Raw genomic sequence first — 14,225 nt, forward strand, 5'->3', positions numbered from 1 at the left:
TTGGATGGAAAAAAAAAATATTGAATGGAGAAATAAAAGTGAAAATAGTTATAAAAGAGAAAAAATAGTCAAAATGAGATCAATATTATTTTATCAAAAATATAAAAGTTATGAAATGTCCTTCTATTATAAATGTAAGGAGGAGGAGGATGTCTTTTTCAAAAGTAAAAGGGATTTGTTTTTTTTTTTTATAGATTTTTTTGTTTGACATTGTTAATATTTTTAAACAAGTAAAGGAAGCCAATTTAGACTAAAAGATTTTTTATCAACATAAATTGAAAATTGAGCAATAAAACTAACAACCAATTTTTTAAATAAAATAAATCTTATATATAGGTAGGTTAAAATAATTGTAGCATAAATAAGTCGAAAGTAGTAATTTCAATCCACATCAATCAAGAAAAATCCTATTAACCTCAGTTGAAAAAACCTTACAAAACTTTAATGAAAAATAAAGTCAATCAACATCAATTAAAAAACACTATACTCTAATATTTTTTATGAATTAAATATTACGTGGTATTAAAATAATTGTTTATATTCAGTGGTATTTAAAATAATTTATTCAAATAAGAAAATTAAAATAAAAAAATGAATTAATTTTATCAAAATAAAATACTTTAAAAATATTCATTTTTAAATGAATAAATTCAAATTAGTATATTTTAGTTTTCTGGTGAATATTATTCAAACAAATGGTAAGAAATAAAGGTGTATAGTTTAAATCTAGAGAGAATGTAAATGTCTTTAAGGATAAACGAGATAAGTGCATTTTCTTGTATTATCATTACTGTAAAAATATTACTTATATATAAATATAAATATATGTAAATTCTGCAATTTTCAACTTAAAATAAGAATAGTAAATATTTTAATTTATCTAAACTTGACTTATGTGTTTTATTGAGGTCTCAGTTAAATAATTTAATCTGAGGAACATTGATACATTATTTAAAAATTATTTGGTTTGCAAATATAAACATAAGTAATTAAATTAAAATTGTAATAAGATAACAAAGCTTGCAATGCACACAAGTCACGATAAACTGAGAAACAAAACGCAGCGTTTGGTGCGGAAGACTCAAACTGGGAGCTGTTAACGTATGAAAGGAAGCAGGGACAAGGAAAGAAGAAAGGAGCAGAAGCAGAGCAAAGCGGTGACAGAGGAAAATGGGAAGCAGAGGTCCACCTCAATCACTTCCGAATTCCGCTGCCATTTCCAAGGGTTACAACTTCGCTTCCACTTGGGAACAGGTATCCTTCGACATTTTCCCTCTCGTATCCAAATCACGCTTCCATTTCTGTGCTTTCGCTCTTTCCTCGCCCTAGTTACCTCGATTTCGCAGATCTTGTATTTTGCATCTGCATTTTTCATTCAATTGTTATCACATAATCTTAATTAATATATTTTGCTTACAAATGAATCTCACTCCGTCACGGATCAGATCTGTGATTTTATTTGCAGTTATTTGATTTTTGAAGTGAATTGTGTTTTTGCAGAATGCTCCTTTGACAGAGCAACAGCAAACCGCGATTGTGTCTCTCTCTCACGCGGTTTCTGAGCGTCCGTTGCCTCTCAAGTTGGTAAGCTTTTGCCATTTACGTGTAATTGATATTATCTTGAAACAATTACAATATAATTCTCGCATTTATAGGCTCAAGAGAATGCGTCAGTGCAACACAATGCGTTGTCCGTTAAAACGAAGGATAGTTCCTTCGATGACTCGGGTGCTATTGAGACTGTTATGGTCAATACCAATCAGGCAAGTTGTCCGCGCAATCTGGTTTCTGGCTTTGAATGCTTGACATGAGTTAAAATGACACGGTTGATATTTGTTGTCTTTGAATTTGATGCAGTTCTACAAATGGTTTGCGGATCTTGAATCGGCGATGAAATCAGAGGTTACTAGTTACTAGACTTGTTATGCCGCCACTGTTTTATATTCTGTTTATTTTGATTGCGGACTCTCAACTTAGTTTCCAATTTTAGACAGAAGAGAAATATCAGCATTACGTGAACACTCTGACAGACCGCATACATACATGTGATGAAATTCTCCAACAGGTTATTTTCTATCTTCTTCTAGTGGGTTAGTTGTGGCTATCTAATTTGGTTACTATTATTTTCTCATTTAGTTTTCTGTTTGGACGATTTGACCTCATGCAGGTTGACGACACCCTGGACTTATTCAACGAGCTACAGTTGCATCATCAAGCTGTAGCTACAAAGACTAAAACGCTTCATGATGCATGCGACAGACTGGTATGGTTTTGTTATCTATCACCTCAAATCTTATTCATTAGTGTTTAATTGAATGATTGCAAAATTCACATCGTAGGTAATGGCTGCCAGTGATCTGTTCTCTTATTCCTTTAATAATAGACCACATAGGTTTATGTAAATGTTAAACTGATAAATCAGGAAAACCAGTTAATGGAACGGGGGATTTTAGGTTCTTTGGCTTCTTTTCCTTCGTGCATGATAGTAAAAAAGTTTAGCCGTATAAATGAGTTACACACCAAACATTTTGTTGGATCTGTTATTCCTGTTTGGCCTTTTGAAGTCTATGATCTTTTTCTGATTTTTACTTAGCTACCCTAGATTTCCTCGTTGACTGAAATGACTAATTTGCTCATATTTTTTTTCCTATTACAGCTACAAGAGAAGCAAAGACTAATTGATTTTGCAGATGCACTTCGTAGTAAACTCAATTACTTTGATGAACTGGAGAATGTAAGGTTTGACTGCTGGCTCGACTGGATCTTTTCTTGATTTAATTTTCCATCATTACCTTTTTTTTGGTTTAATTATCTAGTAGCATGTTGAGTGTTGAAGAATTTGAGCATACTAATAGGACATACAAAATTTATATATCTGCCAGTGAAAGGTGGCATTTGGTGGACATTAGGATGGTGCAACAATGAGTGCTATGACTAATTGTTTCCTGTGGAGCATGTAATAAAAGAGGAAGCATTTTCATATATTTTCTGACATTGTGAAACTGAAAAACTTGTACATGCATCAAATTAATGATTTTTTAATACTTTTATAATAAATTAGGTTTTGGGATATGCTTTTTAGTGTGAATTTCAGAGAGATTTTATGCTGGAGATATGTTTTTCTCTTTTACTTTTGAAATCTATCATACACAATTTACATTTGTATTTTGTTGCCTGTGAATAATATTTTTGGTGTGAACACGTTATATTCTACAATCACTTAATTGATATAATTACCATTTCTTCAGCGTTAGTGTTGGAAAAAAAAGGTATCTGTTAATGCGGCTGCTTTAATTTTCAAAATCTACGAGCTATACTTATTCAGCATGCTTGCTGATATGTCTGCTATGTTAGTATTTTTTTAACTTAAATTGAAATTGTGTGTGTGTGTGTATATATTCTTTATACAGAAGGTTTGGAGGTCTGTTTAGAAGCTGCACAAAACTACAAGTAGTTATTATTTTAAGTTATTTATATGGTTTGCTTAATTTGTTTCGTACAGGCTGCTACCAATTTTTATTCTCCAAACATGAACGTTGGAAGTGAAAACTTTCTCCCACTCCTCAAACGACTTGATGAATGCATATCGTGAGTAAAAATCCAATTTCATTCGTTTGATTTGTACATTTGGCATTGGCATGCTCAAGTGTATAGAATGTCATTAAGTGATTTAACTTAAGCTTCATCCGCTTCTGTATTTGAACAACAAATGTGATCATTGACATTTTTATTTTTTAATTAAGGTATGTTGAAAGCAATCCACAGTATGCAGAATCTAGTGTTTACTTGCTTAAATTTCGGCTACTCCAGGTATATAAATTTTACTGATAGGAATTATTAATTAACATTATGAAATTGTTTGTTCTACGTTTGATCTTCAGTCTATATTAGTTAGAAATCTGTCCTATGATAAAGTCATGTTTGATAGATATTTAAACTTTAGTAATTTGGAAATGTTGTCATTTTTGTAGTCTCGAGCACTGGGCATGATGCGTTCTCATGTACTTGCTGTTCTCAAAGGTGCCTCTTCTCAGGTGAAGTTAGTTTAACAGGTTGAGTGGATAATATATGTGCATATATGTATTCTACAAGGATACGAGCATTTAGAATCCTATGATAATGTATTTTGGCACATACGTCAACATCAGGTCCAGGAAGCAATCCGTGGAAGTGGGGATGGCAAAACATCTATCTCTGAGGGAGTAGAGGCATCTGTTATATATGTTCGGTTCAAGGCAGCAGCAAGTGAGGTATGCTTTTCCATTTGATTAAATCTTTGAACTTGAAGGTTTATACAGAAGGTGGTCAGCTTTAATGAATAAGCTTTCTCCAGTATATCTAGTCTTCTTTGTGCAGCTGATTAAGAATTGCAACTTTTGCAGCTTAAGCCACTACTTGAAGAGATTGAAAGCAGGTCTTCAAGGAAAGAGTATGGTCAAATCCTTGCTGAATGTCACAGACTATACTGTGAGCAACGCCTCTCTTTGGTGAGAAAATTTACTTGCTTGGTCATTGTATGTTGTCTGTAATATGTTTTTCAGTATTATTAAGTCAAATGATTACAAAATTCTTTATTTTATTTCATGTAGATAAGAGGTATAGTTCAGCGGCGAATATCTGAGTTTGCCAAGAAGGAGTCCTTGCCATCGTTGACTAGATCCGGATGTGCTTATCTCATACAGGTGCTGTATTTTTTTTATCAATTTAATATCATGACGCCTTTTTATTGATATTGGTCACTGGTGTCTTTTTTAAATATACAATGGCATCACTATGATATTCATGTGTCCATATTGGCTTTAGAATTTAGACTGTGCTAAAAGTGTCAACACTCAGAGTAGTAATGAAATGCAGAAACTGGGTATAATTGTGGAAAAAAAAGATGGAGAGATGCATTGTGGCTCTGGTTATTTAGAAAAGTGACGTCAACTTCCGTTAACTTTTGATTTTGAGTTGGGCAAAGAGATTGTTGGCAGTTTTGGGAAAAAGAAGGATGGAAATGTTCATTTTACTATCAATAAATATTTATTTTTTATAAAATGTTAATAAATATCAAATTTAAATACAGAAATTGATCATTGTGCTTTGAGTTGCAAATTGTCTGATGTGCTCTGAACGTGCACTACTAAGATTCTCTATGTTATTTTAGGCTGGTTCAAGGCTTTCGTTTTGGTTTTGTGCTTTAGTCTTAGCTGTCCTTTTTAACATATTTAAATTCTTTTCAGTTTTATACACAACATTACATATTTGGTCCTTGAGATCTAGTATATTATAGTTCCTTGACATTAAATATGTTGTTATTTCTTACTATAAATTGTTCTAAATCTAGTTTTCCAAGAATTATTGTGTTATTAAAATTCAATAATATTTCATATTCTAAGGAAGTTTTTTCTAAAGATGTCACAATGATAACAACAACCAGGCCTTATATATCATTTGTGTGCAACCAATAATATGGATAATTAAGGCGATTGTGTATACCAATCTTAAAAGTATTTTTTAATTCTTTCTCCTATGGTTTCTTAGATCTTCCATTACTGTTTGCATTTTGATCGCCTTTTTATTGGTATTTCTTTTAAAGTTTGTCTTTTTGTTTTTTTGGGAAGGATAGTTTCTTAAGAGTATAATCATGTTTCAGTTTTAGCTTAAATATTTTGCAGTGCTTATTGTTTCATATCATACTTAATATGTGTGTTAGTTCCTGTTGTTTTTAAAAAAGTTGAGTTGTACAAAATAATTTTAAATCTTCTAATCATTCAGTTGGTTATCATTTTGTTTAGTAAATAAAAAATAAACATATAATCTTTCTCAACTTTGGTACCAATATTGCCTTGTAATTCCATCTGTTAATGTTCTGAATTGTTTTTGTTAGTTTTTCTTTGTTTTCGGTTCCATGTGTCAGGATTGCAAGGTTTGAGAACATTGTAAGTATGTTTATAAGACTTTAGGTTCTCTAGCTACAGCGATTAGCTTTTGTGTTTTGGTTCTCCCATAGATCTTATTAATTGGTAGTAGAGCTTTTCATCATGTCTTTCAACTGCAACTGAGTGACTTGAGTGGTGATGTCAACATTCCATTGTTTGGCCTGGGACTAGTGCGGGCAAGACTGCATAGCATGGTACTAGAATCCAATTGCAAGGTGTGGGATTGTTTCCTATATTGGAAGTATGATATTCTAGTGTGAAGTTTACAAGGCCTTAGGCTCTCCAACTATGATGTCTAGCTTTTGTGGTTCAGTCCTTCTAATTTTCAAGGTTCTTATCACCATGAAAGCAGCCGATTCATTGATTACCTTTGTAGTTTTTCAAAACTGAAAGTTGTGGTGTTTATTGGTTGGTTGAAGCCCAAGGCTGCTTGGGGTCTGGGGGATTAATTAATTTATTTTCCTCACAGATACAATATTATGCACATCATACAGATTTCAACAGAAGAACAATCGCTAATCTTCTTGTGATTATTCTATTTGTGTTGTGTTAGATTGTAAACTTTTAATGGTCTCACTTGCTTCATATCTTTATGACAGGAAGTCTTATTGATTGTAATTTGTGCAGGTCTGTCAACTTGAACACCAACTTTTTGATCATTTTTTTCCAGCTTCTTCAAAGGATATTTCAAGTTTAGCTCCATTAATGGATCCTCTGTAAGTTTGTATTCCTGTTAACAAGAATACCTGGTTTGTTTTTTCAACAGAAGAAACATTCATTAGAAGAATGAAAAGAAACCCTCTTAGCGTGAGAGCAAGAACAAAACATTAGCACATAAACAAAGTCTTATCCAAATATTCCTATTATTCCTTTCATATTCACTTGATACCTTGGAAGTTAGAATTCACTGTTCTCATAGTTATGGATAAGTGGAAATAGAAAGGAGCTTTCACATCAAGGACAAAAAGCTTCTTTTTTTTCTTGTGTTCTTTAGAACATAACCAATGACATAAGGTGCTCTCCCATAATAGTCATTATATATGTCCCAAGTACAAGAAATCTTTGGGAGTGTGCTTAGGTAAGATTCTGGGCATGTAGCATATCCAGATTCCAGAGTGTTTGGCAAGGGAAGTGAAGGATCATCACTGTGTGATACAAGTTCAACTTGCTATGTGGCACATTCCTTCATTTTTAGATACTTCCCGGCTTATATCCCCATCTTTCTCATTATATGTTTGTTGTGAATGTTATTCCTTAAAAGCAAATTTTCATGCGTATAGTGTCTTCAACTCATGATTTTATCAATTTTGCTTGCAGGTCAACTTATTTGTATGATACACTGCGTCCTAAACTTGTTCACGAAACAAATATTGATTTTCTTTGTGAACTTGTTGATATACTTAAAATGGAAGTCCTGGGTGAACAGCATAGTAGGAGGAGTGAATCACTAGCTGGTCTTCGTCCTACATTTGAGAGAATTTTAGCAGATGTCCATGAGCGGTTGACATTCCGTGCCCGGACTCATATAAGGGATGAGGTATGTTACTAGTTTTTTTTTAATTACTATACTTGTTGTTTTATCTTCATATCTTTGTTTTAAATGCTGAAGGTATTTCTTTTTGTTGGGTTTTGCCCCTCTGGTTGTTCTAATCAATACTGAAAGGAAATACCATTATCTGTGGAACCGTGTCAATTTTGTTCATGTACTCAATTTTGCTTACCAATTTTTTTCTTCCTTTACTTGGTAACCTTCCTCCCCAAGACTCCCATTCTCCCTCTCAACTCTCAACCCTCTTTCTTTAACTCAAGACTTGATTTGCTTCAACCACCACAAATAGAAGGCTAAACAAAAGTTTGTGCCATCACTTACCTATGCTACCATGCTTCTTGTGTTGCCCTTTACTGTGAATCAAACACACATTGTTAGGTTATATGTACTTTTACTATTTGATTGGTGGTTAACAATTTTTTGGTTTACCATATTTAATATCTTGAGGTGATTTTTTTTTCTAATATTTCAGTTTTTGAAAACATTATTTCCTTGTATTTTTACAGATAGCGAATTACATCCCAACTAATGAAGACTTGGACTACCCTGAAAAGCTGAAGATATCTGTAGAAAGTACTTCTGAGATCAATCCTGTAAAGTGTCTTTCCTTGCAATTTCTTGGTTTTTGCTTGAATATACATATTCAGCCATGATTGTTTCTCATGAATGATGACTACTATATGCTGATTTTCGTATGGTAATGCTTATTAGATATATTTAGTATTTTGAGTTCTGGTTGTCTGCCTGCTTCATTAGATTCCGGTTCAGTAATGTGAATGTGGTGACAACTACAGGTGATTTTTCTTTGTTATTGTCCCCTTCTAAACATTACCTTTTCTGAACTGGAAACTGATATGGCTTACAGGATGTTGAAATCTGATAATTGAGGTATTGATGATACCATCTTATGAATCAATTATTTTTCCCAATCCCATCTTGATTTTGCCCCCAATTTCACCAAGAGAGAACTTTTTTAAATAAATTAGTGAATATTTCTTGTGCTTGTTGCACACATACATGCATGCATGGCATTGTGATTGTTCCTGTTTTTTTACATGCTGGAGACCCCAACCAGACTTGTATTTGTTTTGTGGTTATTGCTGAATATTTTCTGTTGTCACTTGTTTGACAATTTTCTTTATGTAAATAGGTAGATTTAAATCGTTTGTCTTTCATCTTTTGTAATTTGCAATTTGCAGGCTGATGACAACCCAGATGTATCGAAAACATGGTATCCACCGCTGGAGAAAACTCTGTCATGTCTTTCAAAGTTGTATCGTTGTTTAGAGTCTGAAGTTTTCACAGGTTTAGCACAGGTATTAAAGATTTCACTTCAACTATTTTTAATCTCCCCTCCCCCAGGGCCCCTAAATTCCTTTTCCTTTGAATAATTTATTAATGATCTGCTTTTGTTATTTCAATCAGGAAGCAGTGGAAGTTTGCTCAACATCGATTCAGGTATCCCTCAATTGAAGAAGTGTATATGAAACTGGAAAGAGAGAAAACAGTACAAAAGGATGGATGATACAGAAACCTTAAACCAGATAAAGAAAAGCAAAACATAGATCTGACAATAAAATTTCCTATAGTTTAATTAGTGTAGAAGCTGTTCAATCTTTTTGCATGTTTTACATGCTAATCTGATGAAATACATGCACCAATCACCAAGTGTCATATTCAAACCCTATTCCAAAAGCAGATCAATAATGGAAATACACTCTTGAACATACACGTATTCCTTTCCAACCACAACATCCAATAATTCACACACTGCCACAAGATTTTGTTTTCCTTCTTATTACCAAACCCTTGAATGTGAACATGGGGAAACTGATTAAACAAACTAGGACCCAATATCTCACCTCTCATAACTGAAAATGGAGGAAGAACAAGGCAAACTCCCTGACTCAGCTGCACACAGCACACTTTAGGATAGATAAATTTATGGGGCCATGCTTGCAACAAGTCATTAGAAGGAGCTTTGGATTCCAAATCAGGGCATGTTATCATTTTCTTTTTAATATAAAAAAAAGAATTTTCATTGAGGAAGAAAGCAATAGAACAAAGCTGGTGGATAAGAGACTTCCTCATACAAAAAAAAAAACAAAAGGAAAACAACACCTAGGAACTAGGAGATTTGGTCAGTAACATGGAATGCCATTATTTCTGTATGTCTAACAGAACATCTCTGTAAAGTCAATGAGCAGAACACCATGTACAAGCTAGAAAAATAATTCTGTCCCAATTGTTGTCTGTAGATGAAGAAATTACCTTGAAAATTCTAGAATTCATTACCAGCCAAACATGGCTGAGAATTGCAAAGACAGCACTGTCACAGAATATCCTAAAAATGTAATTCTAAAGAAAATTTGCTGAAGAACTGCAAAAATGGTTGAACCCTAGGTTACTTAGGAGACAAAGCAGCCAGAGGTCTGAACTTTTGTGGAGCATGTTATCCATTCTTGGTTATTTAAATTTGACAACGTGCTTGATATTTTGTTGTGACTGGCTTGTTTGTGTTTTCTGCTTCTTGTCTGCCACAGAAAGCAAGCAAATTAATTGCAAAAAGATCATCACAAATGGATGGACAGCTCTTCCTTATAAAACATCTTTTAATTTTAAGAGAGCAGGTAATCCTGTCAGACTTTCTTGTGTAACTATTTAGTAGATTTTATAGTTTGAGTAATTTTTTTTTTGGTCTTCCAGATTGCACCCTTCAATATTGAATTTTCAGTCACACAAAAGGAGCTTGATTTCTCTCATTTGCTGGTTAGTGTTTCATAGCCCAATGCTATATTTTGTTATCTGAGATCAAGACACTGTCATTCTGACTTCAAATACTTGTCAAATTTGTACTCATTTCTCATAATTCAACTTTATTACATTGAAAAGTGTCTGGACTTGTGGCAATTCTGTCTACTATTATGTTTAGGGGTCAGAGATGATAATGCTTCTTTTATGGTCACGATTCTTATCAAATGAGGCCTATGAGTACTAATGCAATTTTACCTGTGCCTGGAGCCATTGACTAAATGTACTAATTACTTAGAGGAAGTTATTTTTCTAGTAGAAAAGTATTAAGAGAAATAGAAGATAATAAGTATACCAGGGTTAGCATACTATGTCCTCAATGGCTGGAAAAAAAATTAAACAATAGAACAAAGAACAAGGAGGGCATCCCAATTACTTTGCAAATTGGTTGACCCTATCCCGAAACAAATTTTAGTGAAGAGATTTAAGTAAAGATGCATGTTTTTTTCTCTATAAGAAAAATGTGTCACTGTTCACCCAATAGATAGATATCATAAAACAGATAGGAGATTCAGGAAGTAAAACTACCAATGATCCAATAAACTACAAGAACTTCTTGTTCTTAATCTATTTTATTTGCACATCCTTAGATCTACTATGTTAAAGGTCTCAATGAGTATGTGGATGCTGAAGAGTTTTTTTTTATCATGGACTTTGCCTACTAATATTGTCACCATGTCATAATTAGGATTTAATTTTTATTTTTCTGATTTTGCTTTAGTATCACTAATATGTTATGTCTCTATGAATATTGAATATGGATCAGGAGCATCTACGAAGACTTCTAAGAGGTCAAGCCTCACTATTTGATTGGTCAAGATCAACTTCATTGGCAAGGACATTGTCCCCAAGAATTTTGGAAAATCAAATTGACACCAAGAAGGTTTGTGACTTTTTGGTATTTAGGGTCCTTCAAGAGTTTTAAATTTAAAGTTAATTTCATTGCGACATGCATGTTTAGTAGTCAAACCCAATAGCAGTCAAAATTTTCCTAGCAATGGTTACCTGCTTTATTTCTTTCCTAGTTAACTCTAATAATTTAACCCCTAAATGTGTAGTTATAATTGCAACCCTTTATACTGCTGACACTGTCATGTCTCTACACCAGAATTAATTGATTGGAAAATATTAAGATTGATTTCTCAGCAATGATGAGGTAAAGGAAAATATTGACCACCTGGGTAAAGATCACACCTTGGCCACTTTTTACACCCCTTAGTGTCCATATCTTTGTCAGCATTTTCTTTTCAGCAGTTCTTTAATAATTTTATTTTGTATGTTGCATAAACCAAATTCTTGCCATTTTCTTGTGCCTTTGACGTATGATTTCTTTCAGGAGCTGGAAAAGAGCCTCAAAGCCACATGTGAGGAGTTCATCATGTCCGTTACTAAGCTTGTAGTGGACCCTTTGCTTTCATTCGTTACAAAGGTCTGTGTCTGTAACCAAACTATTTGATGTTTTGCCAGCTGATGAACCAAAATAGACCTGCGGCTTTAAAGCAAAGGCACCTGTAAATATATAATTGGTTTTTATTACAAATTGTTTGTTATTTGCCTGCTGCAAATCTTGTGTCATAAACATACACTTGAATATTTTTTTATTTTTTGACAACTGTAACTGGAAGATTTAACTTATTTTTTATTGTCTTTGTAAAAGGAAAATGTACTTACTAGAGCTTTCATTTTTCCTTTTGTAGGTCACGGCAGTCAAAGTTGCATTATCTTCAGGTGGTCAGAATCAAAAGCTAGAGTCAGGTATGGCCAAACCTCTGAAGGATCAAGCCTTCGCTACTTCGGATAAGGTGGCTGAACTTGTTCAGAAGGTATGTCATTATAATTATTTACATTATTTATTCATTGAACTACAGAACAGTTTTTGTGAAAGGATTCTCTGCGAGGAACTCCTACAATTGGGTGATGATAAAAAAAATAAAGAATTAACGCCTCTAATCCCGTGTTTAAAATAAGTAGAGCTTTAGATAAAGCAGAAGTGCTGAATTATTTTTCCAGGTATTATATATAGTTCATTAATTATCACTAGCCTACGAATTGTCCTTTTTATAGAACATGCGGTCTTGCAGAGAGCTAGAAACTCATCTACATCTTAAATCTTAGTGAAGTGAAGTTAAAATAGAAAATAATATTCGTCTCGTTATGTTGTTGATTGGAAAAACTATCGTTTATTGATCTAAATTGATGTTCTGTGGTCTAAATAGGTCAGGGCTGCTATTTTGGAGCAACTGCCGGTGGTGATAGCAAAAATGAAGCTTTATTTACAGAATTCATCAACAAGAACTATACTTTTCAAACCAATAAAGTAAGTTTATATGTACAGTATAGAATTACGGTGTGAACATTTCTGCATACCTGTACTGTGACAAGTGCCTCTTGATTATCATTTCCTAGTGTTTGATTTGATGGGAAAAAACTTGTGTTTTTTCACTGTCAAATGTCTAAAATCTATAGTGTGGTAGTTTCACTTGAAGATCTTTTCTCGATAGAATTGCCTGTTAATTAGATGATCTGTTGTGAATTGGTGCTTTTTTGGGCAGAAACTTGGTGAATGTTGGTCAGAATTTGGTACACTTGTGTATGCGGAATTGTACCGATCTAAAAATGCTGTTTCTCCTCGTGTTCATGCAGGACAAATATTGTGGAAGCCCATATCCAATTTCAATCCCTGCTACAATCAGAATACTCGAGTGACGAGATCCAGACTATTAATCTGAAATCCGTACAGGATCTGCAAGATGAGCTTGATAATCTTCTCTAATTTGTATGTAAGGGCCATTCAATAATTCCATGTCCATTTTTTCCCCACTGGAGGACCTTGAACAAAGACTTGGTTACATACATATTCTAGATAGTTTTGTAGAATTATTAGCGAGAGATGGCAGAGTTTGTGGTTTTGCTGCGGACAATTTATCTTCATTTTTTCAACAATGGATGTTTATTGATGTACATTTTTTCACTAGTGAGCAACATACGGATTTAATTACTAGCCCTTGCATATTGCTCTTTCATGCAATGACTATAGAATGGTAAAGAAAGAGCTCTTTTATACTGCCATACGATCCAACTTTCGTTTTGTATGTAATGAACTGGGAACAACCCTTAAAGGATAAAATTATATTTTTTATTTTATTTTCATGTTTTCGCTTCTGGTCTTTTCAGTTATCACGGATCCTACTCCATCATTTAGTATTTGAAGTAATGCCAGTTACAGATTATTTTGGAAAATATTTCCCTTTAGCAACAAGTAAAAATAAGTCGTGTACTACATAAGTCCATTCTTAATTTTTCCCTAAATGTTAGTTTTTAGTGGATAGTTAATAGTGAGAAATCAAACCCGCATTTTTTAAGTAATGGTTTTATAGAATCAGTGGATTTAATCAATAGAATTTTCAAAAAAATGAAGGCTAACTTGATCTTTTCACATTGATGATATGTTTCTTAAAATATCTAGAGAGATGAGTTAGTGTGATAAACATTCAAATAATTTCTTAGTATGTATACAAAAGAATTGTAATATGGTTACTTGATATGTACAAGATGGTAAGGCCATACGTAAGAACCCATTTTCAAATATATGAGATTTCTTAAAAAAAACTTTTGGATTAGAAGTAATTTGACTTCAAGACTCCACAATTCAAAATTTGGAAGTCAATTTTTTACTTCTAGATTATGTAATATATAAGTTCCATTCAGAAGATTTTTTTTTTATATAAAAAATATCTTTCAGATTTTACAAGTCAAAAATTTCCAAACTATGCAATGTGAAACACATTATCTTACTTCAGTCCATCTATCACACTAAGAGTGACAACAACAGTAAGAGAGCAGCAATGACAAAAGAGACAGTTTAGTATTTTAACCACCCATGGGTAGACATGGAAACTATAGAGGTGCAGACAAAAAAATTGTCTATATATATATATACA

General features: G+C 33.1%; 1 protein-coding gene across 3 annotated transcripts; it reads left to right on the plus strand.

The window, feature by feature from the left end:
• Positions 1 to 1,002: 1,002 nt before the first annotated feature.
• Positions 1,003 to 13,428, plus strand: LOC137807130 (sec34-like family protein). Of its 3 annotated transcripts, none has more exons than XM_068607593.2 (25): positions 1,003 to 1,254; positions 1,501 to 1,584; positions 1,656 to 1,763; positions 1,858 to 1,902; positions 1,991 to 2,065; positions 2,168 to 2,263; positions 2,657 to 2,734; positions 3,503 to 3,588; positions 3,744 to 3,810; positions 3,972 to 4,034; positions 4,149 to 4,250; positions 4,383 to 4,487; positions 4,590 to 4,682; positions 6,552 to 6,640; positions 7,242 to 7,461; positions 7,980 to 8,066; positions 8,673 to 8,789; positions 8,899 to 8,931; positions 10,017 to 10,103; positions 10,180 to 10,242; positions 11,051 to 11,167; positions 11,621 to 11,713; positions 11,982 to 12,107; positions 12,501 to 12,601; positions 12,928 to 13,428. In XM_068607593.2, the coding sequence occupies exons 1-25, from the start codon at positions 1,171 to 1,173 to the stop codon at positions 13,055 to 13,057; spliced, it is 2,349 nt and encodes a 782-aa protein (XP_068463694.2). In that variant the 5' UTR covers positions 1,003 to 1,170; the 3' UTR covers positions 13,058 to 13,428. The 3 variants fall into 3 exon arrangements, with proteins under 3 accessions (XP_068463694.2, XP_090156812.1, XP_090156813.1); XM_090300686.1 differs by having other exon boundaries at positions 1,025 to 1,254; positions 2,657 to 2,739; XM_090300687.1 differs by having other exon boundaries at positions 1,089 to 1,254; positions 3,972 to 4,052.
• The last annotated feature ends 797 nt before the right edge of the window (positions 13,429 to 14,225 follow it).

This window comes from Phaseolus vulgaris, chromosome 3 (genome assembly GCF_051622355.1).
Source record: "Phaseolus vulgaris cultivar YP4 chromosome 3, ASM5162235v1, whole genome shotgun sequence".
Classification (NCBI taxonomy): Eukaryota; Viridiplantae; Streptophyta; class Magnoliopsida; order Fabales; family Fabaceae; genus Phaseolus; species Phaseolus vulgaris.